Source organism: Panthera leo, chromosome D4 (genome assembly GCF_018350215.1).
Source record: "Panthera leo isolate Ple1 chromosome D4, P.leo_Ple1_pat1.1, whole genome shotgun sequence".
Lineage (NCBI taxonomy): Eukaryota > Metazoa > Chordata > Mammalia > Carnivora > Felidae > Panthera > Panthera leo.
In genome coordinates this window covers 92240973-92265929 of record NC_056691.1, presented here as the reverse complement: position 1 = coordinate 92265929, position 24957 = coordinate 92240973, and the positions used below count along the sequence as shown (strand labels likewise).

The following is a 24957-nucleotide window of genomic DNA, read 5'->3' as shown; positions in this document are numbered from 1 at the left end:
ACCGGCCAATGGTGACAGAAATCAGAAGAGGCCACCCTCGGGGGCTGGGCTGTGACAGGCCGCGAACACAGGGGGGCCTCTGGGAGGGCCGCGCTGCTCCAACCCCACTCGGGCCGTGCCCGTCTGGGGACACAGATGCACGAACGTTCACGAAGCTTCACGTTTCACTTCCCAAACCGTGTGGCCCAAGTGACGCAAGAACGGTGGCCTGGGGCCCGGCGCCCAGCACCGGGGCGTGAGGAAGGGCCTGTGGGAGCCCCCGCCCCGCCGGAGGTGGGCCGTGTGCTACCTTCTTAGGCTCCTTGACCTCTTTCCCGGCCGCCTGTGCAGGCCTCTTCCCTTCGGGCGTGGACGTGAGAGGCGGCTGCAGGGCTCCGGGGCCAGCACGCTCCCACGCCGGAGGGACCTCGGAGTCCTGGGACGTCCTGGAGGGGCCCTGTTCCAAGGCAACAGGCAACAGGGGAGGAGGGTCACCCGGGGCACCACAGCAGAGGTCTTATGACTCGTGAGGAGGGCAGAGTGGGGGGTGGGGGGTGGGGGGGGGGGAAACACAGCTGCCCCCCGCCCCCCAGCCTGCAGTTAGCCAGCCAGTCTGTCGAGGCACACTGCAGGAGCCGGAGGGGGGGGGGGGGGTTCGGGAGCTCAGGGGGCACTGCCGGGCTGCAAGGAAGAGGGAAGGGACTGGGCACAGTGGAGCAGGGGGCCTTTTAAAAGATAGGCTTATTTAGAAAATGCTTCTCGCTGAGCGAAGACCCCATTTTCAAAATTAGTAACTGTCATTTTACACGAAAACAGAGTATTCTTATGGAGGAACGTGTAACAAAAGTTTAGACGATGACCGCATGCCCACAGAGGCCTGCTGTCTGTACAGAAGGCTGTAGAACAGTGTGCAGAAAAGCGTTTGTTCCCCCCCTCAGCCCCCGCGCTGAGACGAGAGCAAACAGAGGTGGTGTTTACACCAGACACGTCTGATGAAACGATACCTCGATTTCAAGAGGCCAGTGAGATTTTTAGGGATTCTACTGCACAAAGTGAGGTGCAGAGAGTGGGTAGGGCTCTCCAATTTAGGAAAGTCAAAATTAGCAATGCAGTTTTGTTACAAACGAGCACTTTCTCTCCATGAAGGAATGCTCCCCACACCACACTAGTAAACGAGCGCTTTCCTCCGTAACGCTTTTCCCCAACTCCGTATGGTGAGGATCCAAGTTATCTCAGAGGAGCTTTCCCACTGAGAAGCAATTTAAAGGATAATTTCCTCAATTTCACTACTATCTTCCTACTTAAGGCTAAAGAGCGACAAGTCTGGGCTCCTAATCAACGCAGCTTATGGAAAACGAATAGCTTAAAAACAAAAAGTGGGAGAGTACCAGATGAGCAAATTTTCCGCCAAAACCATCTTCTCTCCGTTCCGGAAGCGAGTTTCTCCCAAGCGCCTCCTGTGGCATCACCCCTGTCAACGGAAGAGAGAGCCACGGTGGCAGCTTCGCGACGCGCCTCAGAGCCCGAGACCGGAAATGGTCTCGGAATGGCTTCATCTTCAAAGACGGGTCTACACCGTACTGTGCCCGAGTACACAGCACGAGAACCACATCGGAGCGCAGAGCAGGTCCCAGCCCGGGCGCGCCTCAAGGCCGGCTCGCCACACCGGGACACCCGCTCACGCTCTGCGTCCCAACCGACAGCCAAGTCACAAGGGAATCTAGCGTGGATCTCGATCGGCCGTTCCGCCTGGAACTTCCAGAACCCTTAGCAGACAGTAAGCGATACAACTCGTTTCAAGCGCAAATGGCTTAAGGCTCTTCTGCCAATCACCTCCTGAACACCAAACCCAGTCCAGGCCTCTGGGGATGGCGTCGCGGCAGAGACCCACCTGGGTCCTGGCTTCCGGCCTCCTGGGGCAGGTGCTCACTTTCCTGCAGAGACGGTGCACCCGCTGGCAGGCCAGGTCCTGGGTACAGAGCTGCAGGCTCGGGCACAGAGGGCTCTGGAAAGCCAAGCGCAGACCCCGGGGGTCCGCAGCCAGGCCCCAGCTCCGCAGGGCCGGGGGGTGGCGGCACCGGGAACAACGGCACCCTGGCGGGGAGGGCCGGCTGGCTGTCGGGGAGCGTCGGCGGAGCTGCAGAGAGCGAACAGCAGCCTGAGGTCACTGGCGCTAACTCCAGTCACTTGGAGAAGCGAACTGGCGGTCGCCGAACAGTTTAGCACGCGCCATTCTGCGTGGCCACGTTTCTTTCGTTATGCGCTAAGAGAACCAGGCGCCCAAACAGAAAGCGCGGGGGATGCGAGGGCCTCTGCGGTTGGGGGAAGAACAGCACGCGGGCTTTTTGAGGACAAAAGGGAGGACGTCGTTAAAGATGACGGGCAAGGGCTCTAAGCCACAGCGAGACCCAACACAACCTGGAGAGCGGCTGCGTGCACGGAGTCCTCCTGGCCTCGGCCGCCGGGGGACAGAGGGGCGTCCGCCCACTCAGCCGATGTTTACAGCCGGGAGCACGGACAGCCTCGCGGAGGGAGAGGAGAAGGCTGATGCGGCGCTGAGACACGTCCCCTCCGCTCTCCCAGAGAGGCAGGGCGAGAATGTTCCGCGTGCGGCATGGGGCTCACCTGAAGGCAGCAGCCGCACGCCCTGACCGAAGCGCTCGGCGCTGGGCACAGGCAGTGCCAGCAGCGGGTTGCCCGGCTGGGCGGGTCCTGGGCCGTCGTGCTGCCCGGCCTCGGGGCTGGGCGTGCTGGGGCAGCGCTGGGAGAGGGCCCCGTCCAGGCTCCACGGCGCGGCGCCCTCCTACAGGAGAGACACCGCAGGCATTTCCCACAGCCCCGCGCTGCGGCGCCAACCCCGGGGGACCCGCTCCCCGCGTCTGTGCTTCGGGAGCACCCCCCGCCCCCGTCCCGGGAATCCGTGCGCCTCTGAAGTCCTACCGTTTACACCGAACACCCACACTCAATGTGAAAAGGGGGACACGGACCGCGCCTGTCAGCCCGTCTCTGACACCGCGTCTCCCGAGACCGAAAGCAAACCTCACACCTTGACCTGCTTCTCGACGCGCCGCAGCCGGACCAACCAGGTGGGCTCCACGAAGGACTCCTCCTCCGGCTTCTCTCTCAGCTGAGGGTCGAAGAGCCGCAACTGTGAGGCGATCTAGACGCACACGGGGTGAGGGGAAGAGCCCGTCACCACCGGGGAGGACAGGCCCACCCGGATGACCCAGAGACAAAAGCATCTTCGTCACCCAACCGGGCGGCTGCATCGCCCGGGAAGGTTTTCCGAGGCGCGCCGTGACCTGCCCCGGAGCGGCCGGCGAGGCCGAGACAGCAGCAAGGGGGCCCGGGAGCCTCGAATCCGCCCTAGCAGACCCGTCAGCCTGTGTGCGCGGGGGCCAGCAGTCCGCACGCCCCCTGGAGCGCGTCTGCTGCCCCTCCCATCGGATCCCACGGACCTGGCTTCACCGATCAAAACACTGAATGGACCCAGAAATGCACACACCCTGACGGGCGGTAGGGGGAGAGGGACGGTGAGGGAGGTGGGGACAGATGAAACAAGGTGGCCTTGGGTTCACTGCTGAAGCTGGCGGAAGAAGGATCCGTTATTCTGTTTTCGTAAACGTCTAAAACTTCTCATAATGAAACACCTTCCCAAGTTATCGCGCGAGTGCATTCTCCTGAACGAAACTCCCGGGGAGAGGGGAGCGCTGGCGCAGCGGGCGGCTTGTGCTGGGCGTCCCCACGCGCAACCCCGTCTCCCTTGAGCCTCGCCTGCTCCTGGAGGCCGGTCACGCGGTCCCTGTTTTACAGAGCAAGAAACTGAGGCCGGCCCTGGAGCAGCCGGGACCCAAAGCCAGGCTGCTGGACTCTGGTAGCTCACGCTGTGAACCGCTAGATTCAAGGGCCCCACGGTGAGTCTCCCGGGGAAACTTCCTTAGAAGCTACCGCTCCGTTTCTGCGCTGGGGTGAGAGAGCTGACGAGTTCTTACGCTAACGCAAAAACACCGGATGCCTGTCCAAGAACACGAGAATTGCTAAAGCCGTTCACGAAGGAAGTCCCAACGGTCCTAGCTCGGTTCCCGAGTCCCGTCAGCCCGGTGTCACCGGGAGGACGCTCAGGGGACGTCACCTGAGCCAGCTGGCTGATGAGCACCGGAGAGTGCGCGTGGGGCTGCGTCAGGATGGTCTTGGCGATCACCTCGCAGTAGTGGAAGGCTTGCGTGGCCAGCCCCATCTCCGCCAGGCGGCAGGAGTAGATGAACTTGAACACCTAGAGCAGGTGAACGAGCAGAGCGGTCTGAGGCACCGCCCCTCGCCCCCGCCAGACCCCACCCCAGGCTGGAGCTACTCTCACGCTTCGCCTCGCGCACCTCACACACGCCCCCGGCGGCTGCCCAACAGCACCAACCCTGTTCCCGGAGGGACCTCACCTTTCGCTTATTTATTTTTTTAAGATTTCACTTTTTAAGTTACCCTTACATCCAACGTGGGGCTCCAGCTCCCGACCCCGAGATCGAGAAGCCAGCCAGGTGCCCCCCAAGGTATCTCAGATGAAAGTCGACAACTGAGCTTCTTGGCAACTCTTTCTCTTCAACACGCTTACTAGGCTGGTCGGGACAGCCGTCCCCACTCGCTCTGCCCCACAGACATTTATGCCCACACGGTCCCCGGTCAGATAATACCCTCCCCACGACGCTAAGAGCTGCCGACAGACAAAGTACTGGGGACCAAACGCTCAACAAACATTTTAAAGGCAAACAAAATCCTCAACTCAACAGGGCTTTCTTCTCAAGCATTACGGACGCTTGAGTGTCTCGAGATCTCCAAAAACACTTTATCGCTTTCTGCGCAAGGACTCAAACCCGCGATGGTCGGAGACTTGTCAGCACGGACCGCCCGCCCACCCCCGCTGACCTGGAAGTTGGGGAAGGAGCAGGTCTGTGCCCCGAGGGACTGGGCATACTCATAGGCCTCCGTCCTCTGAATGGCTTCATTGGTCGCAAACTGGAAAAACGGCAAACTGTCGAGGAAACAGGGAACGTTAGTCCTTGAGCAGGTCACCCAGAAGCCCGTCACACCACAGGACAAAGCCGGCAGCCGCTGCCGGGCCGCCCGCCGTCTCTGGGTGGGCTGAAGGAGGGTGCTTTCCTTCTGTAGGAAAACAGAGACCGCTGTGTTCCTCACCTGTGATTCGATCCAATTAAAACCAGTTTTGCGGTTTTCTTCGTGTAGACCCCTAACCCGACCTGGGCCATGAGGTAGCAGAAGTGCGCAGCATCTAAGAGACCTTTCGAAGCTGAGGAGACACAAAGCAGGCCGCGGCCAGTGACGCCGAGTTCTCCCAGGAATCAAAACACGTGGACGGAAAATACCACAGAGACGACGCGAACGGCCCTCAGTACCCCGGCAGCGGCTTCCACACACGGGCGTCCTGCGCTCCCCCACCTCCGGGCCCGCGCCCGCACCTGACCTACCTAGCGTGTCGCCCATGGTGGTCATCGCCCTGGACTCCACATCCACACTGCTGCTCAGGTTGGACAAGATCATGGCAAGATGCGGCCTCCAATCTCCCCACTTCTCGTCTCCGCAACACTGAGGTCAGAAAAACGCAAACCCAGATAAACCCTCCTCCTCAGAAGACAGCGTCACCTTCATCTCTCACGGGTGAGCTCAAAGAGCACAGCGAGGGAGCGAGACCAACAGGGGGTCGCAGACCTCGCGGCCCGCGATGCAATCTGTCAGAGGAGCGAGCCCGGACAGACAGCCGGACCGTGGAGATGCCCGCGAGCCCCTGAACACTGACCGTGGACGCCGCGGGCATCCGGCCCGACATCAGCTGGTACACTGTCTGCAGAGGGTCGTTGATTGGAAGACTGTTGGCGAACCTGCGCAAATACAAAGAGACGAAGACCCGAGTTGGCCCTGTGTCGAGGACAAAAAGACAAAAACAAGTCTGGTCTCGTCTTGGCCATCTAATGGCCGTCTGGCACTTAACCCGGGCGAAGTGCACAGGTCCCAGTGTTTCGATCAAGGAGCTGAAAACACGAGGCCCCAGGATCTCGTGGTGGTTTCGCAGAAAGTACGAGAACTACACGGTCAATAAAAACTCCTAAAACTCCCTTCGCGGTACAACCCACGGACGAAGGCCAAGCAAGCCCGGGCCAGCGGCACCTGCTTTCTGGGACGAAAACTACAGGCCACTGTGCTTCCAAGGGCTGGCCGGGCAGCACGACCAGGCCAGTTGGAAGTGCCCAGAGACAGTCTACAGGGCAAGATGTTCTACCTGGTCATGACCCGGGCATGTGTCCGGCTGTCCATCTTGCTTGCCAGCAACAGAGCATGTCCCCACAAGGCGTTTTTCATCGCGGATTCTAAAGCATCCTGCAAAGTGTTTTCGGGGTTACCTGAGTTATCAGAACAATCTCCCCAACACAAGCAAGCGGGCGCGGCGGCCCGCGTGTCGTCAGGCACCGCTGGGGGCGGGCAGAGCAGAGGGCACACCGAGGAACGCGCGACTCGAAGGTCTGCCCACACAGCTCCGGTTCAGAAACGAAGTCCACTTTTCACATGTGCCCCAGCCGCAAAGTCCCTGTGGCAGCAGGCTGGCGAATACACATCTCGCTTTGTCATCTACTAGCAGCATGAAGAACACACACGCCGATCAGAAACCAGGGCAACCGAGACGGGGTACCGCCACCCCCAAACCATCGCTTCCCCCGTGGGACACACCACAGGGATCGCATCCCCGTTCCAGAACGCGGCACGAGGCCTCCACGAACGTCATCTCGACGCGCACAGAGCCTTTCCTAAGGCAGACTTTCCCTACCCAAAGTCACCCGGGGCACGACTCAGAGGACACCTTCGGGAGACACACACGTTGCGGTACAGGTAAACGGGAGGCAAACCGGACAGACTTTACAATTTCAACCGGTCGGAAGAGGTCCACGTGAAGACCGTTTAGTTATCGCACACGAGCTTTCGGAGCGCATCACGACGTCGGAGTGCCACGAACCGCCGGCCTGGGAGACCCCCGCCACCAGGGCGCCCCCGGGGCCCTCCCCGCAGTCTGCCTGGTCCCGGCGAGCCTCCAACGGCTCTGCACATTGTGATCGGCTCCCCACCGGCCCCCGGCTCCCGCCTCACCGGGGAGGATGGTGCAATTTCTGTCTCGTGCTCGGCTTGGCCCCGAGACCCGCACACGACAGGGGCGCAGCCTGAGCACGGGAAATTCATCTATCTGCCCAATGACCGAAAAGCGCACTCGCAGGCCTCCGACCCCACAACCCTCGGAAGAAAATACCCACTGACGCGAGAGGACACACCAACACCACACGGGACGGCGTCTCCGGCGCACCCAAGAGCGGGACCGCACCCCTCGGCTGTGCTCTGTGCCCCGGGAACCCCCCCCCCCCAACTCACCTTCTTGCGTCCGTAGAGCAGCAGCTCTCGGAACCTCTCGGTTTCCTTCTCGAGAGTGCTGGTGGTGGCCGCGTGGCTGTCGGTGAGGAACGAGAGCTGGGCCTCCCCGGACTCCTCCTCCTCCACTTGTCCCACCGCCTCGTTAGTAAAATCGATCAGGTTGGCCTCGTTGGGTGACTTCCCAGGCAGCCATGCCGTTCGGTGGTCTCGTAACAGAAGTTCCGCGATGTCTGTTCCCACCACGGTCTGCGAGGGCCACGGGGGCAAGAAGAACGGAAGGCTTTACCACAAACAGAATTCACTGCCGGGGTGACAGGACACTCCCGCTCGTCATCAGGTGAGGCCCCGAGCAGGACTCCTCAGACGTGCACGCTCTACTCCCAGGGGCACAGAGCACCGCCCGTGACACGGCCAGGAGCAGGACGGGCAGACCACAGACTGCCTGATAGGCCGACAAAAAGGTGGACCCACACCTCCCTTTGCCCCAAACCACACGGCCCTGAATTCCACTTCCCCAAATCACTGCTAGGAAGCTCCTCCTGCGTGAGCCCCTGGATGGTGACCCTGCTTCGCCGAGCACAGCCCGGAATAGAAATCCCGCCCAACTCCTCGGGGTGCGGGGGGACCGAGGCAGGTGCCAACGAGAAACTTACCCCGTTCTGCCTGCACAAGAGAACAATGAAATTCCAAAGGAGACTGGCAGACTCCTTGTCAATTAAATTTTCATTCTGCAAACATTTCGTAGCTTTGTTCTGTGCAAAATTAATAACATCCACTTTATGGGTGTCACCTCTGAAAAAAGAACACACACTCGATGAACAGCAACACCTTGCACCCGCGAGGCCGAGCACAGCAGCCGCCTCCGGACAGACATCGCGGGGCGCTCCGACGGGGACGTACTTGCCGAGCGGTCCCGGGAACGAGCGCATCTCCTCCTGGTCCGGCGTGTGCTGCAGCAAGGTCTGGTGGAACCGGGGCGGGGCGGGGCGGGGGTGGAGAGAGACAGCGGCTCAGGGGCAGCGTCTGCCGGCCGCACAGGCGCACCAAGCGGTCGACGCCACCTGGGGGGTGGCTGCCCCTCCGTCACAGGGCGCGGGCACATTTGGTTTACAACGGCGACTTTCAAGCTCTCCTTGAAGGAGTGGGAACCACGCCTCCCCTCAAACTCTGAAGTGGGGCCCTAACGTGCACAGAAGAGGCCTGCCAGGGCCGCAGAAGAGGGCGCCCCCCCCACCAGCCTCCTGCACCCCAGCGTCTCTCCCTGTAACCCACATTCACCAGTAAGAGGCCTCCCTGCTGAACCAGAAATGCCAATGAAGACAGAAAGTGAATATGCCATAAAACCAAGTCTGACGTGACCCCCAACGCAGACGCTTGACATGCTGATCTCTGAGAGGAAACTGACACGACCCAACGCAACAGAAACATCTGCGGATCGAAGACGTGTGCAGAGAAACGCTTTGCAAGGTCACTTCTTCAAGGGCAGTCCTGCGAGGTGCAATTTCTACTCACGGAATTACCTCCATGCTGTGGATCTCGACCAGCGCGGGCTGTCCTTCTGAAGGCAGATTTGGAATCACTTTAATGAGCTGACCCCCAGGACCAAACCTGGCACAGACGTGAGGCACTGAGAATTTCTCAGGAGAAGTTGGTCTTGATGGAGCTACGTTTAAATAAAGTGAAAAAGAAACAGCTTGTCACCCTGTGGTGCTTCTGAACTAGACCAACAGCACAGAATTTCACGACGCCCACGTGGCTGGAGTCACAGGTCAGACCGGTCGTGGCGACCCGGCTTCCAACTGGAAGGTACTTTGGTCAGACGTCCTCCCAGAAAGGAGAACTTAGGTGTGTGTCAGAAAAGCGTTTCGGCCATTAGACACGACGGCTACTCTCTTCTGAAAAGAGAACTCCTTTGAAACAGCCGCGTGCGTGGAGCGAGTGTCACTCGCGAGGAGCGTCGGGCTTCCAGCTGCTCGGACGCCCCCAGAGCCTCCACACCCCCAGCTCTCCTTCACAGGCTGGCCCCTGACGGTGAGCGGCGCAGGGGTCGACAAGGGGGCCGAGGACAGAGATTTTCACGGGAGCATCGCCCTGTAGGGTCCGACACCCACGTCTGCACTTCTCCAGGGGACAGCATTTGATCCAGTGTCTCAGAGAGGAGTCGAGACTGTGGCACAGGTGACAAGTCCACGCAGTTTTTCAAGGGGAGTCAGGAGTTTCCCACACCCAAGCAGCCAGCACCGGGGAGCACAGGGCGGCCGCGCCTGAGAACCTGGCGGGGAGCCTGTACTCAGAGCCACACCGGCGTGGGCACCATGGACAGGCCGGGCTGCTCTCAGGTCTGAGTCCGAGGGATGTCACCAGCCCCCGTGACAAGCTCTGTGACTCACGGCAGTCCTCACCCTGCAGAAACAACCAGGCCAGGCACCGCCAGTTCTCATCAGAGCTGAAATTCACTCCCTCTGTCGCCCTGGGCTCGTGAGGCCGCCCCGGCAGAGTGACCGGACGTCCCTCCACGGCCAGGAGCGCCTGGGCCCCGACCACACACACACCTTGTTCCGTCGCGGGCCAGCCGGCTTCGGCAGGGTAACCGTACTCCGGGAAGCCCTGGACGCTGCCAAAATTGTTGCCGTAGGCATAATCTCCAGGCAAGGAGTCTGGGGGAGGCGGGGCCTCGTAGGAAGCAGCAGTCATGCCGTGATTTCTGTAAACCTGACTCTGAGGAAACAGAGCAGACGGGACCGATCAGCTCCCGGGAGCTCGGGAGACTCAGACACGCGGTCGAATACGGGAAGGGGGGGGCCCACCTGGCGCGAGCGGGAGCTGAGGCTGCTGCGCAGACTCTGTGCGGAGCGCTCGCTGTGCACGCTGCGTCTGTCCGCCTCCTCCCCGTAAGGGTCCCTGTGGGGCTCAGGGTCGTCGTCAAAACTGCCAGTGAAGCGAGGGTCGTACCTCCAGGGGTCATCATACCTCTCGGGCCTGGAGAGAACGGGAGCAGAGGCGAGGAGAGGGAAGCGTGGGGCGGGGGCTCCAGGACAACGGCCCTCTGCTACACGGCAGTGAGGTCCCGCCGTGTCGTCACCACCCTGTTGCTGGGTGCCGGCTCACCAGCCGGGGTCTTGACCCTCAGACGACCAGTGGGAGCCTACCCTTGGGCGGAGTGGCCACATCCCAAGCCCAAATCCAGACCCCGCCTTCGCCTTCAGATTTGGAGACACAGGCCACAAGCGCACCTGCGTGCGGCCATGCCTTTCCCGGACCAGGAAGAGGAGGGGCCGTCTCCTGGCGCCGCCCCCAGGCCAGTTCTCAACGCCCCCCACCCAACAACGCAGGCGGGAACTGCCAGGAGGGCCTGTTCATCTTTGTCCTTCAGACAAGGGTCCCAAGCACAAGCGTCGCTTTCCGATACATACGCCAGACGTGAGGGCAGAGTCGAGCAACCCTCCTCATCGACGCGTGTCGTACCAACCTGTCCCCGTAAGTGTAGTTTTCTTTCCGGTACAGATCGTGTTCCGCATCATACCAATACCTCCGGTCACAGGCGCGGGGGTCCCTGAATCTGGAGCCATAGTGGTATCGGTCCCAGCGGCCTGCATCTGTGAGCGGGGCATTAACAGTTTATTACAACAGGCAAAGCAAGACACGCCTCCCGCCCTGGCTAGAGAAACCACACCAGCCCAGACTGAAGGATGCCTTGAGGATCTCAGAGGAACCGATCTTTCCTCCCCCAAATCAGCATGACCTAGGAGAGTGTTAGCTGTTAGGCCGAGGACCCGGGCATGTCTTGCCTGTACCGACAACACGTAACACTCACCGGGTTTCTCTCAACACGGGTGATTTAAAAAAATAAAAACCTAAAAAAACCTTGTTCGTAGTTACTATCTTTTGGTACTTAATTCTACGACCATACGTTTTCCTTACGTGGCTTCTGACGTAGTTCAGAAAGTTTTTTTTTTTTTAATTTTTTTTAACGTTTATTTATTTTTGAGACAGAGAGAGACAGAGCATGAAGGGGGGAGGGTCAGAGAGAGGGAGACACAGAATCTGAAACAGGCTCCAGGCTCCGAGCGGTCAGCACAGAGCCCGATGCGGGGCTCGAACTCACGGACCGTGAGATCGTGACCTGAGCCGAAGTTGGCCGCTTAACCGACTGAGCCACCCAGGCGCCCCAAAAAGTTTTAAAAAATAATCCAAAACTAAAAGATTAAAGTTTTAAGAAATCATCCAAAACTAGTTCAGAAAGTTTTAAGAAATAATCCAAAACTAAAAGATTACTTAAAGCACCTGGGTGGCTCAGTCGGTTGAGCATCCAACCCTTGATTTCGGCTCAAGTCATGGTCTCCTGGTTCATGAGATCGAGCCCCACATGGGGCCCTGCACTGACAATGTGGAGCCTGCTTGGGATATTCTCTCTCTCTCTCTCTGTCTCTCTCCCTCTCTCTCTCCCCCTCTCTCTCTCCCCCCCTCCCTCCCTCCCTCTCCCTCTCCCTCTCCCTCTCTCTGCCCCTGCCCACTTGTGCTCTCTCTTCCTCTCTCTCAAAATAAATAAACACGTTTTAAAAAATACATTGACATTATAACCTAGATGTACCATTTTTGGCAGCTACGAGCAAAATTTATATGTAAAATGACACAAACGCACATGGGGAAGAGGCCTGGAGGAAGCGGGACAACCAAGGGACAGTGGGCCCGGGACCCTCCCCTGCAGCTAAGCACAGGTCACAGCCAGGCAGCAGTGACCAGCACGACCGCCAGGGGGACGTGTCGCTGAGATGAGCACCCCGCCCAATGGCAGAGTGTCAAGATGGGAAGGCAGCTCCGGGCGTATGCAGTGAGGACATCTGATGCCTGCACCGTGGCGGGAGGGCGGCCACAGGAGGCCACCGGTATGCCACACGGGGCCAGTGTGACCCCAGGAGCTGGTTTCCCATTTTATTTCTTTTCATCAACTTAAATAAATACGCAGGGCCGAGGCCATCCTGGAACTACTCACAATCATGCTTTGCTAGAAAATCACAGGAAACTACTAACGTGATAAAGATATGTTACTGCTATAACTGCTATAATTAAGATGTAATTTCTAAACAAATACAGCAGCATAATTATTCCCAAGCGCGGCTTATCTTCCACCACTTTGGCTCTTGGATTAGAAAGCTAAAGAGAGCAATGGAACGGAGGGCCTCGTAAGAAACGGCCAGAGGACACTGCCTCGCACCGGCCGCACTAGTGGTCTGGACGCGGTTGCGCCAGCGGCCGGCCGTCCGCGCTTGTGAACCTACCTGCGTAGTCATACTGGCTGGAGTAGTAGCCTGCGTAGTAATCACTGTGGCTGCTCCATCCGCTTTTGGAGTTGTAGTAACCTTCAGGATAGCCTTGCCTGAAAACACACACGATGTCGTTACAAAACAACTTTCCCACTTCCTCCTCAGGATACGACAAGACGTCAGTCAGCACACGCTACCCCCAGAGCGTCAGGCGTGCGGCAAGACACGTTGCGAAAAAATCGTAATGAGAAAATCAGTGACGACGATGAGGTAAGATTCCCTGCCAAGCAGCTACAATTCACCTCCCCAAGTAACGACTTAGGTGCCACAAACTAAGGGAACTGACCGCCTTCTGCCTGCTCAGTGCCACATCCCACACAGCGACACTCAAACAGGCTCTCAAGTTTCCGGTTATCAACCCCGAGCGGAAGCAGAGAGCACCGAGCTGTCAAAACCAACCTAACGCCGACGTCGGTACCCTCGGCGCAGACCGCATGCCGTGTGCTCGGGACGGGTGAGGGTCCGTGCCCAGGCGCAGGGCTGCGGCTGCCTCAGCCCCTCGAGTCTGCTCTCGAACCTGACCGCAGGACGCCTGAATTGTGTCTGACGGAGGCTGGCCTCACAGACCCCGCCACGCGTCTCTCGTCGCCAGAAAAGCAGAACTTGGCGAGGTCACGCGTCAGACCTTCTGGGCAGTAAGGTTCTTAGAATGGCCCGTTAGCGGTTTCATCTCTTGCTAACGAGCCTTAGACGATACTTGATTTTTAAAATGGGACTCTTCCCATGCCCCTTCAGGAACGTCTCGCTCGGCTGAGCCGGGGGGCTTGGCCGGCACAGCTCCCGGGACAGAGACGGCCGGTGAGCCGCACTCGGTCCTCCGGTCCAGCACCCGCTCTCACGGCTCAGCTGTGGGAACGAGGCCCCTTCCGAGGGCCTTGGAGGACAGCCCTCTAGACCCCACCCATCTGCAGAGCGGGGGGGGGGCCGCTGCACACGCCAGCGGTGGGCTCGGAACAGAGATCTGACACCGCGCAGAGCCACGACCACGCCACCTCCCGGCTGCCCTCGCCAACCGAGCCCGTCCGCCCATCAGCGAAGACACAGTCGCAAAAACGAAGGACGCGTTCCCACCTCAAGCAGTTCCTGCAGGTACGTGATCACACCAGGCGTGAGACTGACGCACACAAGCGCGGACACGCATCCGCAAGCACGGACACGGACACGGACACACGTCCGCAAGTGCAGACACGGACCCACGTCCTCGAGAACACACACGTGCGGACGTGGGCACACGTCCCCGACCAAAGCAGGGCAGGAAGGCCGGGCTGCTCTCCAGAGCTGTCACATGAGTGGTGACGACATTTAGAGCACAGAAACACGGCCAGACAGGTGACAGAGCCGCTGACGCGTGACCTGGCCTCGCTCCTGGCTGGGGCACTTCTCAACAGCACGGAGCCACCTTTGGCCTCTTGGAATGCACGTTAACTCGCAGGTGGCCAAAAGGACAGGATACTGGAACGGCAAGATGCGCCCTGGCTGCACCCTCCTCCACCCTCCCTGGTCTCCTAGAGGGTTCTAGAGACACCTACCGGATGCTTTCCCTTATTTTCACTTCGAGCCTTACTTCCCAGGTGCTGCACAGGAGCTGAAACCTCGGGAGCTTTCCCCCACAAAGCCCCCAGAAGTCTGGGCTACGTGCAGGCCAGCAATGGACTGAGAGCGGCCGGCCGAACAGGCAGAGGCCCACAGAGACAGAGCCCTGTCTCCAGACAAGCCAACAAAGACAAAGAGCCAGAGATTGGATCCCGCGATTTCGGAAAGCAGTGCACAGGCAAATTCATGGGGGATCAGACTTCCTCTATTAGAGTTCAAGAAGCCGTGTAGCCTTGTAACAAAACCTACACCCGTGACACGTCACTCCTCCACCTGACGACAAGCAGGTGCAGGGGAAGGTGCTGGAAGGCAGGCGGTGCGCCCGCCGCACCGTCCCAGCTCTCCCTATGTGTCTGAGCGGGAGGCCGTGACCTGCTTCCATTCCTGCTCGGCAGGAAGGCGTGATGCCAAGGCTCTTTCAAAATCCCTCATCTGTAATCACAGAGCTGAGACGCGCTCGCTCAGCGGAGGAGGGTAGCGGGATAGACGTGCGTGGGGCCTTCCAGCACGGATGCAATGCTAGGAAAAGGAGGTGGGCAGGGGTCCTGGCCCCAGCCTGCCTGGCCTACGACTCCACACCACTGCGGTCAGTAGCAGGGAACAGCCTTAGGGCCCTGAGCACCCGGTCAGCAAAATGCCTGAGCCGCGTGTGTGCCTCGGTGGTGGCTGGATGATCCCCTGGCCCGGGGAGGACCCTGCAGAGGGTCTGGCCCGACCCAGGGCTGGCTGACAGCACGGCATGGCTGCAAGGGAGGGCTCTGTTCCATTTCAAAGTGCTCCTGTGCTCTGCCCGTGCTGATTAAACATACGCAGAAGAAAACAGGTTTGTCTAATGTTTTCAGATCGGTAAGTTACCACCACAGCCGGCAACACGAACGTCAATCACCTGGCAGGTGGCCGGTCCGAGCAGTGACTTGCCCGGGAGCTGGGCCGCTCGGGCTCGGGGCAGCGGTAGCTCTCAGCGTAGGCGGACACCGCGCTGTCGTAGGACCTGTATCTGGGCTCATACAGGCCATAGACGTCCTGCTGGAAGAAGGGTTTGCGCAACGTTAGACATCGGTGAAGAGCCACCCGTCAAGCAACTGGCACTAGCTCTAAATGGCGCTGGTGACGGCCCTCCAGGAGCACCGGACGTGGGGCTTCCCTCGTGCAGAAGAGAAAACCTACAAATTGAGATCCACAGCCACAGACGGGCAGCAGGATCTTCCTGAAAGGGACTGCCCTGGTCCTGCTCAGGAGATGGCCGCCGTGTCAGCAGGCAGCCGCCGAGGGGCCGTGGAGACTCCAGACGGCTCTGCCGCGGAGGTGCTATGACTCCCTGGGTTCGTGTCCTTGTTTCACACATCATCTCAGGTATGCAAAATACCCAGGGTTCCATTTGAATGGGTCCCGGAGCTACACGCAGCCTCAAAGAGAGGCTCGTCCTCTGTTCTCATGAGGCTTTCAACCCCTCGCAGGCTCATGACTGGCCACGACGGTCTCTAAGGAGCCGCCACGTGGGGGGACCTGAAGCAGCCCTCTGGTCTACGAGCCTGACTCTCCACCATCGCCTGGCCGAAGTGGAGAAATCACGTCCAACGGACTTATTCCTGACACCAGCGGAGACTGTGGCCACAAGGGGGGAGGGCGGAAGGAAGCGGGCTCCCACGGGAGTGGTGCTGGGCTCTGGCTGGAGTTTGCCAGATGTACGTGTGGTTGCTGCACAAAGAACCCAAAGCGGGGACGCTGCTCCCCTCGTGCTCTGCCAGCCCTTCCTGGGCGCGGGATGGATCTGAAATCAGTTTCCCCGTATGGAAACAGGAGTCCTTGGGGCTCCTTCCAGAATCTCAAATTTGCTAATCTCAGTGGTTAGACGCACAGTATTCATGTAATCCCAAAGATGCTCAAAGCCTGCAAAGGAGGCACAAGCCTCCTACTAGTGGGGGCTACTGCCCGACCCACCCCCACCAGCCCTGTACCCCCGAGCCGCCTCTAAGAGGTCCCCAGGATGGCCACCTGCCCACTGTAGGACCGTGCTTTCCAAACTTCTGGTCTACACTCCTTGGGCCTCTGACACTCTGCCGACCTCGCATGACGCGGGGCTGGGACTAGAGATGATGAGAAGCAAATCGTGACCCAACGTGTGCATTTGAACCCCACTGTTTCAAAGTACCAGAGAACTGGACAGAACCAGTTGTGTTTCACAACACTCACACACTTAGGCCACTGTGAACGGCAAGTCTTCTGTGGGGCGCGACACCGCCCCCGCCCCGCTGCTGGGACCGCCATGCGCCCGAGGGACGTTTACGGGATCTCATCCCCCTTGGCCGTTTTGCTTGGATTACGTTCCGAACCTAACTTTTTTCCCTTCGTGTTTCTACTCTCCCGGAGGGATTTACAACACTGCGCTGTCCTGTTCCTCTTTGGGTAGATTTTTCACGTCAAAACCACACCGAAGCTTCGAGAGGATATCCCAGTTTCCCGAGGTGCGCAACTCAGAGCTCTGGTCCCGCAGAGAGCCCACCGGAGGGACAGGAAACAGAGGGCTCCTCAGCCACACACGCTGGGGCACGCGTGCCAAAAATTAACCAGGGACTCTGCACCGCGCAACACACAGGTGTGCAGTGTGAGCCTGCAAGGGTTCCGGGAGCCGGGCACGCTCCCCAAGCAGTGGTGCAGGAACGGGCACTGTGCACGACGGTGCAGACCACAGGGACTACAGGCCGCTTCCGAAGCGAGCAACGAAAGCCTGCCAAGGAGCACAACTCGGGAGAGAGAGACCGCTGGTCCCGGATTCTACCGCCCGCGAGCCTGACCGTACCTGGTAATAGAGGGAGGCCGTGCCAGGATCCGGCGGGTATGGCGAGGGGTACTGCGACTGGTAGCCATCGTACAGGGGTCTGTAATAGTAGTAAGCTGCCAAGTCCGAGGGAGGCGGCTGCAGCCACTGCTGGTCCGACCGCGCGGCTGCCTGGCTGGAGCTGGTGGACACGACGGACGCGCTGGAGGACCGAGGCGGCCGAGGCAGCAGCTGCTGACCCGTGTCAGCTGGAGCGGGACTTGCCGGTGGCGGGACCGAGTCTTGGGACTGCCCCTGCACCGGCGGACTTCCGGGGTTCGAAGGTTCTGAACGTGTTGCTTTGGGCCCTTGCTGGGGGGCCGGCGACGGCTCCTGCTGGGCTCTCCCTAGGCCACATGGGTCCTGAGCGTCTTTTGTCACCTGCTGGTAGAAACGGTCTGGGTTCTGTGCCCCTGGCCCAGGTTGTCTAGGCTGACTGGTGACGGTTTGCGGACAAGCTGGGCTGTCAGAACGGGACGGGCCGTACATCCTTAGAGAATTTTCCAAAGTCCTGTTCAGCGTGAAGTCTAGGGCTCCAGAAGTTTCTTCCCGATTACCGGAGGGATCCGCTTTACTACCAGCAGGGACCGAGGTAGCGTTTGCAGGCGGCACCAACATCACGCCTGTGCTTCCAGCAGGGCTACCAGCCAGCTCGGGAAGAACGTTCTCTGCATTATGAACGTTTTGGCCTTCTGGAAGCAAGTTCTTTGGAACCGGATGAGGTGGCGGCTGAACCAGCAAATTAGCAGGTTGAGTACAAACGGTCTCCGAAGTGCCAGGAACTTGTGGAAAGCTACCTTGCGGAAGACTCTTGGGCAGAGGCGAGCGGGTGACAGAGGTGGCTGCGATCCCAGACGCAGGAGCGCTTTCTCCGGAGTCCCCCCCGACAGTCCGGCTGCTTGCTGTCGGTTTATCCCCCACCAAAGCATCTCTCCAGGGCAGACTCTTCTCGTTAGGACTCGATAAGGACACAGAAAAATTAATGGGCTGAGCCAAATTATAGCTTTGATCAGGCTGGGCAATCAAGACTGGCTGATTCTGCAAAGACTCAGTGGGCGGTGAGGATAACAGGCTGGCATAGCCCGAGCTCGCCTGCGAGGGAAGGGCCTCCTCTTCTCCCATCTTGGGAGGGTTCTCGAGGTTCTCGGAAGCTCCGACGCCATCCCTGCTCTGCAGAGGGAGGCCGGGGCCTGGCGGCCGGGGCTGCTGACCGGACACTCCCTCGTCAGGAGGCTGAATCACTTCAGAGGGCTGAGGCCTCACGGGCGCGTGCAGTGCCGGGGCAGCCGGGGCCAGGAGCACGCTGCCCCCGAAATCCGGGAGCTCGTTCTGTGCCCACAAGGTCGTCACTGGGCTCTCGCACTTCACAGCTCCCTGGGCCCTGGCCAAGGGCCTCTTCTCAGCTGCCAGAAGCACGGTTTCCGAGGGCGGCCCCCCAGCGTGCCCAAGCCCCTGCTCGGCCTCCACGGGTACGGTAAAGGGCAGAGAACCGGCCCGGAGTGCGAACAGGGTCTCCATGTTGTCCGGGGGCTGCTCCAAGTTGCCGGGGCACGCGTCAGGCGGTGCGGCAGCTGGCCGGTGCGGCTTCTGGTGGGGTCCGGCCCCCCTCACCTCGCCCACCACCTTGGCCCGATCGGCCTCAACCGGTTTCACTCCAACTAAGTGGGACTTCACCGGTTCAAAAGAACTATTCGCGCTTGTCTGGAATATTCCAGTGGGTTTTGGGGGGCTTGGGGTTGAGGGCTGGGACAGGCTGCTGCGGTGATTCTGGCTCACGGTGGTCTCGTTTGTCTCGCCTCCTACGGGAGAAGAATCGATTTGCTTAAAGAAGCTCCCCGAAGACTCATCTTCAGGTTTTCCAACTTCTTGCTGAATGAAAGTGCCCCCCAGGTCTCGAGGCCTGGCCGCACCTGAAAGATTCCCGTGGCTCTTGCTGCTGTAACTGGACGACACGCTGTCGGATCGCACGGGGTGTGGCACTGAATCCGGGGCCTCGAGATTTGGGCCCCCGCCTCCAGCGTGGCCCCCAACACCGAGCCTGGGGCCGTATCTGAGCTGATCGCCGGGGGCGGAAGGGTCCAAACTTAGGGGCTCACTTGGCAAAACTTCCTGATTCTGAATGAACTCTAAGTCCTCCACGTTCTCGTACTGTGGGCTGCTGGCGTGAGCCCCTGCGCCTGCTGGGCCGCCCCACACAGTGACGGCAGCGCTTGCCGTGGCCGGTCTATCAGGCTGGGCGCCTGCAGACTGAGAGAAATAAGGCTGCGGGTGGCCTCCCTGCTGCGTGGCCTCGTTGCTGGAACCTCTGGGAAAGGCGTGGTAAACGCCACCCGCTCCCACACGTGCAGGAGCATGACCAAGTCCCGGGCCGGGGGAGGAGCCATCCAAGTCAGACGGACCAGCGAAGCTTGTGTTTTCAGATGAGAGGTTCTCCTCGTTTTCCGTCTCTCCGCCGTGGAAGAACATGGAGAGAGCTCCCGAGTCCACTTCCGGCAGGACCCGGCTGGTCTCGGCCCCTGGGGGGTAGTGCAAATGGCTTTCTGGGCTGTTTCCCTGAGCGAGGGGATTCACAAGAGCGAGGTCTGGCAACTGCTCTTTATTCACTCCTGGATTTGGCCTGAGCTCCTGGCTCGCCCGAGGATTCCCAGCTCTAGAATTTTGCCTGAACGCGTTGTCAGGATCGAAGTTATTTGCTGACTGGTTACCACTCTGCAGGTAGGCCGGCTCATTGCTTCCGTCAGCGGCCAAGGGTCCTGGCAAAGACACCAGTGGGTTGAGCTGCTCGTGGCCGGGACCGTGATATGGGCTGGACGGAGTGGGGAAGAGGAAAACGCCGGAGATGTGGGGCACCGGGCGCTGAACAGGTCCTTCTGGGCGGGGCCAATAATGTTGACCTGAGGGCTGTGGGCCTCCCTGCCCCGGCCCCCACTGCCCTGGCATTTGCTGACGAGGCTGAGGGAAGAGAGGGGACGGCGCCACAGCACTGTCGTGCGGGTTCTGCCGACTCAGGGGTCTCTCGGGCCCAAGCACGTTCGAGTGCGGATGGCCCCCGTGGGGACTGTCGGCACCCGCTCCTGGAATGTGAGGACGTGGCAGAGTCTGAACTTCGGGTTCCGAGCTGGGAGCAAGCTCGGCACTCCTGTGCAACTCTGACTCCGGCGGCGCCGAAGGTGGCAACGCGCTGGCAAACAGACCGGCGTCCGCTGTGGCCTGCAACACAGGTCCTTGCGAGGTATCCCCAGCATTCGCGTGAGGCACAGGCAGACCAGGGTGTTGAAGGAACGCTGGCGGGGCCGGGCCCTGCAGAATGGGCGCGCTGCTTTTGGACGAACCGCCCGACGATGTAGTTTGTAGCGCTTGTCTACTAAAAGCAAACGGATCCGTTACCGGCTGCAACGGGCAAGCTATCGGGGTCACCGGTGCGTTACTATTTGCCTGTCTCCTGTAAGATCTGTTGGACCAGAACATGCTCTGAGGAGTCCCGGCCGGAGGTGGCCCGACCACGCCTGATGGGGCTGCCTGAGGCGGCGGCTGCATGACCGATCTGTTGCACAACTAGGAGCTGCTCACAGAAAGCAGGATATAGGTTTTCTTCAACCTGAACCGGAAAAGAAAAAGAAGAAATTAGCCTAAAATCCATGTATTCAAACTCCCAGTTGCAATCAGGAGAACGAAGAAAACAGAGAAAGGCTGGAAACAACTCGAGAGTCTGTGTCCTCGGTCCCGAGACGCGTCGCTCCTACCCCCACGCCCACCCAGAACTGCATCCCGGGTGGGGGGCTGCGGCCGGCCAGGGCAGCTGAGCGCACAGACAAGAACACGGCCGGACACGGAAGCAAACGCTGGCTGTGCCCTGAGCTCACTGACTGACTTCAGACGAGCCACTGCCTTCTCTGGGGTTCAGTTTCACAGCCCAGCTGAGCACCCACATGGCACGCCTGATGCCTCCGTGATGCCCTCACCAAGTGCGCAGCGATGAACGGAGCGCAACCTAACTGCCCGTCTGATTCACTACCCGGTACCCGGACACCTTCCCGTAAATCATCACCGGGTCCTGAAAGGGCCAACCCCTGTATCAAGATGGCACATCATACTTTTCGCGCAGGTTAATGTTACATCTTGAAATGAAAATGGAAGTTTAAGATGCGTGCTTCCGTTTTAACGAAAAAGCGTTGTAAAGTACAGAGCGATACAAGCCGCAGGCAGAATCTGAAATATACAAACATGCCCTTTATGCCACCGTGCAGAATGTCTCATTTCCCGCGCTGTGCCTGGTTGACACCGTGAGCGGAACAAGCCGCCTCGGACCACGAGGGCTATCAAGAAGTGAGTCCGGAGCGAAAGCCCCAATTAAACGTGAAGCAGCTTTAAAACTGACCAACTGACCCGACTCAGAAATTTTCAACCAGAGTGCCAACAAACCTTTCATAGAAAACACAATCGTCTTTACAGTGTGTTTTGTTGCCAGAACCAGCGGTGGTTTCCGCTTTTTAAGAAAATACGTTAAATGTAACCTTGAACGGTTAACCGGTACTTTTAAGACACAAACCCAGGTACCGTCTCTTTGCTGTCTTTCTCTATGCACAAGTCCTCCCCCCTAGCGCCACCCTCACAAACAAACAGATGACGTGTAACCGATCACGGAGGAAAGTAAACACCAGAGGGAGAAGTGGCAGGGCTCCAGGGCTTAACCCACACATTTCTGCAGGTGCACGACACTTTTGCTCCCGGCAATCTTTCTCAGAGTCGATAAAAGGGGACATTTGTGAATGTACCTGAAGTAAAGCTACTTACGGTGAAGGCTCCTACCCCTCTCTGGAAACGAGTCCTATGGATCTATTAGCTCACTACCATTACGGCTCGCCCACGTCCGTCCTAGGCCAACAGGGAAGGCCTTTGGACTGACGAGCACTCTGAAACTCACTTAAATTCGACAGACTGTATCAGGCACAGCACCGGAGGCTTCGTTTGGTTCTAAGCTGTCATTTTAGAACAAAGAATGTGTACAGCTCAGCTTTACAAGGACTGATCGTACAACCAGCCCGGCCTCTTCCTCTTATCTGTGGGACAGAGGCGCCCAGCACGTCTTCCGAAACACGACTTCCTCCTTGTAAGGCTCCAGTAGAGGACCTCAACCGCTCTAAGCAGCGGTAAAAGAGAAACACCAAACAGCAGAGGCCCAGAGCATCACACCGCAGAGGCGTGGCTGTGAGGGCAGGGCCGGGAGTCCAACTGAACGGCCCCACGCACACCACTTCTCTTCCTGCGACCCAGACTCTTTGTCTGTGAAGGGAGAGAATCTAAGGTTCCTTCTCAGCTGCATCTTACAAAATCCTACTCACAGCGGGTTCTGGGATGCCCTAACCCCTGCTGCTGTTCAATACAGAAATGTCATCCAAACGCGGACAGCGTATATACTTAAACGTTCTCCTTCAAGAAACTTCCCCGACTCCTGAACTCAGAACCGTTTCATAGCAAACACTACCCCTTTCCTATAAAACGGGATCTCCCCCACCCCCCACCCCCCACCCACAATTGACAGCTTTTAAACAATAAGGCAGCTGCGTGTGAAACGATCCTGAACACGAACATGACCCTCTTGGGTCTTCTCCAGTCACCAACAGCAACGCCGCCTATCACTTCTCTGCTGGCCCCAGGCAACTTACTTCCAGCCAGTAAGTCATTCGGTACCGAGTCATCTAACTCTAAGAAGACACCGGCTGTCTTTCTTAAAAACGCATTACTCACAAACCCAGCCCTTCGTCAGACCACCCTGTGTCTACGAGAGATACTGAAGCACAACCGTCTCCGATCTTCGATCCAATTCCTGGCTAAGGAACTGAGATGCTCAGAGCACCTCCGGGGCTGCCGCCGCAAACTGAGGCTGGGCCAACAGGAGCGCCAGGGAGCACCGGAGACTCTACCCTTTGCCCACAATGTCGCTCTCGGAGGCTGTGAGCGTCACGTCGCTGTCAGACTGTGGGGCGCTTGACCTAGAGACACCACAAGCTCCAGCTTTTCCAAGTACAGCCCCAAACACGTTTAGATGTTAACCAACGCGAAGGGGGAGTCTAAACGCTGCTAAAAACGGCAAAGATCCCAAAGGACGCACTGACGTTCAGGGAAGAATCACTGCAACGCGCACGCTACCCCAAAGAAGGCGGTCAGCACGGCGTTGAGACTCACGGCTGTTTGGGCCGCACGAATCACAGGAACAAGAAAGCACTCTCCTGCCTCTGGCCTCACCTTTGACCTCTGTTAAGATACCGGCCACCGGAATCCGAAGAAGAGGCACGGGGCGGGGGGCTGGGGGGGACCTGCAGGGACACTGGTTGTGCTGAAACTCGCCCAACTATGGCTCCGGAGCGACCGCGTGTGACTCAGTGTGCTTCCTGCCCTCGCTGCCCTCACCGCCCTCCCCGGTTGACGTCGTCTGTGTTGAACACACAGCCTTAAGCGGCTCGTGCCCCACCTCCAACCACTCAGAAGCTCTTAGGTGAACCTGCAAACACCGATTTCAAATGGCTGTGACGCGACCAGACGCTCCACACCATACTTTCGCCCCCCGACCGGTACTAACTTCATTACACGTTCCCGTAACCCTTCACGCGACACACGAGGGCCCGACCTCCACTGCAGCGTCTCGGTCCCTTTGCCACGAAATGCAAATCTGTCCCATCACCGGCCCGGCTCGGGGAGAAATCTCCCAGCCGCTGAGGACAAAACAGCTTAAGAACCTTCGAAGCAAAGGACACGCAAAACTGTTACAAGAAATTTCCTACATGTTCGTACTCCTTGAGAAGTTGCAGGTCTGGTCCATCTTCACCATTGCAACACAACCCTCCCTCCGTCGAGGCCACCAGGGCGAAGACAAGTGTCAACACAGCGGGGCCAGACAGGCACTTGCCACAGAGCCGGCCATACCTGCGGGGTCCACGTCAGTCGGCCGAGGCGGCCGACAAAGGTGCAGAAGGCGGCAGGAGGGTCGCTCGCTCGGCCGCCCCTGCCCCGCCCCGGCCCCGCAGGTCCCCCTGCTCGCCCCCCCCGGGGCCCCTGCCCGACCCCTGGCGGCACCCGGAGACGCGAAGTCCGCTCAGGGCTGGGCCCGGCCCGGCCACTTCCCTCCGCCCGACCCCGGCCCTCACCGGCGCGCCACAGGGCGGCCGAGGCCCACCCCGGCTCGTGCCCCGCCCCTCCGCGACCCCTGGGCCAACCCCTCAAGAGCCGCCGGCGGAAGCCGGCCGGGCTGCGGCGACAAGCGAAGACACGACAGCCGCAGCAGCCATCTTGGCACATCCGGCTCCGGCCGCCGCGCCGCCGACGTGTCCGACCGCTACGTCAGTGCGCGCCACGCCTGCCGACCACGCCCACCGGCCCCGCCCACCGCAGCTGCTCCCGTGACGCGGCGCCCGGCACGTTAGCCCGGCCTCCCTCCGGCGTTTCGTCCTTCGCGGGCCATCTATTCGTCCGCCCCGTTGGCCCGCCCCTCGCCTGCGACCAATCTTTCACCGTTCATCCCTTCGTCCCGCCCCCCCCCCCCCCCTTGCCCTGCCCCTCGCGTCCCCGTCATTCACCGCCCATCCCTTCGTCCCGCCCCCTCGGCCTCGCACCTCAGCCCCGCCCCCTGCGACCCGCCCTTCGCCCACCTGCTGGGCCGGGTGCGCGGGGCACTGCTCCGAGACGTCACCCTGATTATGCCAGCTCTTTCTCCCAGTCTTTTCTCGTCTTAGGGTGTGAGAAGAGTAAGGGTTCTTCAGTCATACCCAAGTGAAGAACCAGTCCTGAACGACCGAGGCCAGCAGGAGCACCCACCGAGAACGG

The 24957-nt window shown here is 59.6% G+C and overlaps 1 protein-coding gene across 5 annotated transcripts in view; it reads right to left on the bottom strand.

Annotated features, from left to right (window-relative positions):
- The window catches only part of SEC16A (SEC16 homolog A, endoplasmic reticulum export factor), a 32975-nt gene extending 8112 nt beyond the window's left edge, over positions 1–24863 (bottom strand). Inside the window, exons 1-22 of one of the 5 annotated variants that reach the window (XM_042913710.1) lie at positions 24783–24863; positions 17119–20734; positions 15205–15344; positions 12681–12778; positions 10871–10997; positions 10209–10380; positions 9954–10119; positions 8922–9064; positions 8302–8363; positions 8055–8193; positions 7402–7647; positions 6266–6363; positions 5786–5867; positions 5457–5574; positions 5167–5278; positions 4897–5002; positions 4112–4252; positions 3026–3139; positions 2605–2782; positions 1871–2116; positions 1368–1450; positions 290–436 (exon numbers count right to left, since the gene is read on the bottom strand). In XM_042913710.1, the coding sequence (XP_042769644.1) occupies positions 290–436; positions 1368–1450; positions 1871–2116; positions 2605–2782; positions 3026–3139; positions 4112–4252; positions 4897–5002; positions 5167–5278; positions 5457–5574; positions 5786–5867; positions 6266–6363; positions 7402–7647; positions 8055–8193; positions 8302–8363; positions 8922–9064; positions 9954–10119; positions 10209–10380; positions 10871–10997; positions 12681–12778; positions 15205–15344; positions 17119–20673 (6273 nt within the window). In that variant the 5' untranslated portion in view covers positions 20674–20734; positions 24783–24863. Of the gene's footprint in view, positions 1–289; positions 437–1367; positions 1451–1870; positions 2117–2604; positions 2783–3025; positions 3140–4111; positions 4253–4896; positions 5003–5166; positions 5279–5456; positions 5575–5785; positions 5868–6265; positions 6364–7401; positions 7648–8054; positions 8194–8301; positions 8364–8921; positions 9065–9953; positions 10120–10208; positions 10381–10870; positions 10998–12680; positions 12779–15204; positions 15345–17118; positions 22615–24281; positions 24443–24782 lie in introns of those variants that run through there. The other 4 variants (XM_042913707.1, XM_042913711.1, XM_042913709.1 and 1 more) reach the window with 4 other exon arrangements.
- Positions 24864–24957: the final 94 nt, after the last annotated feature.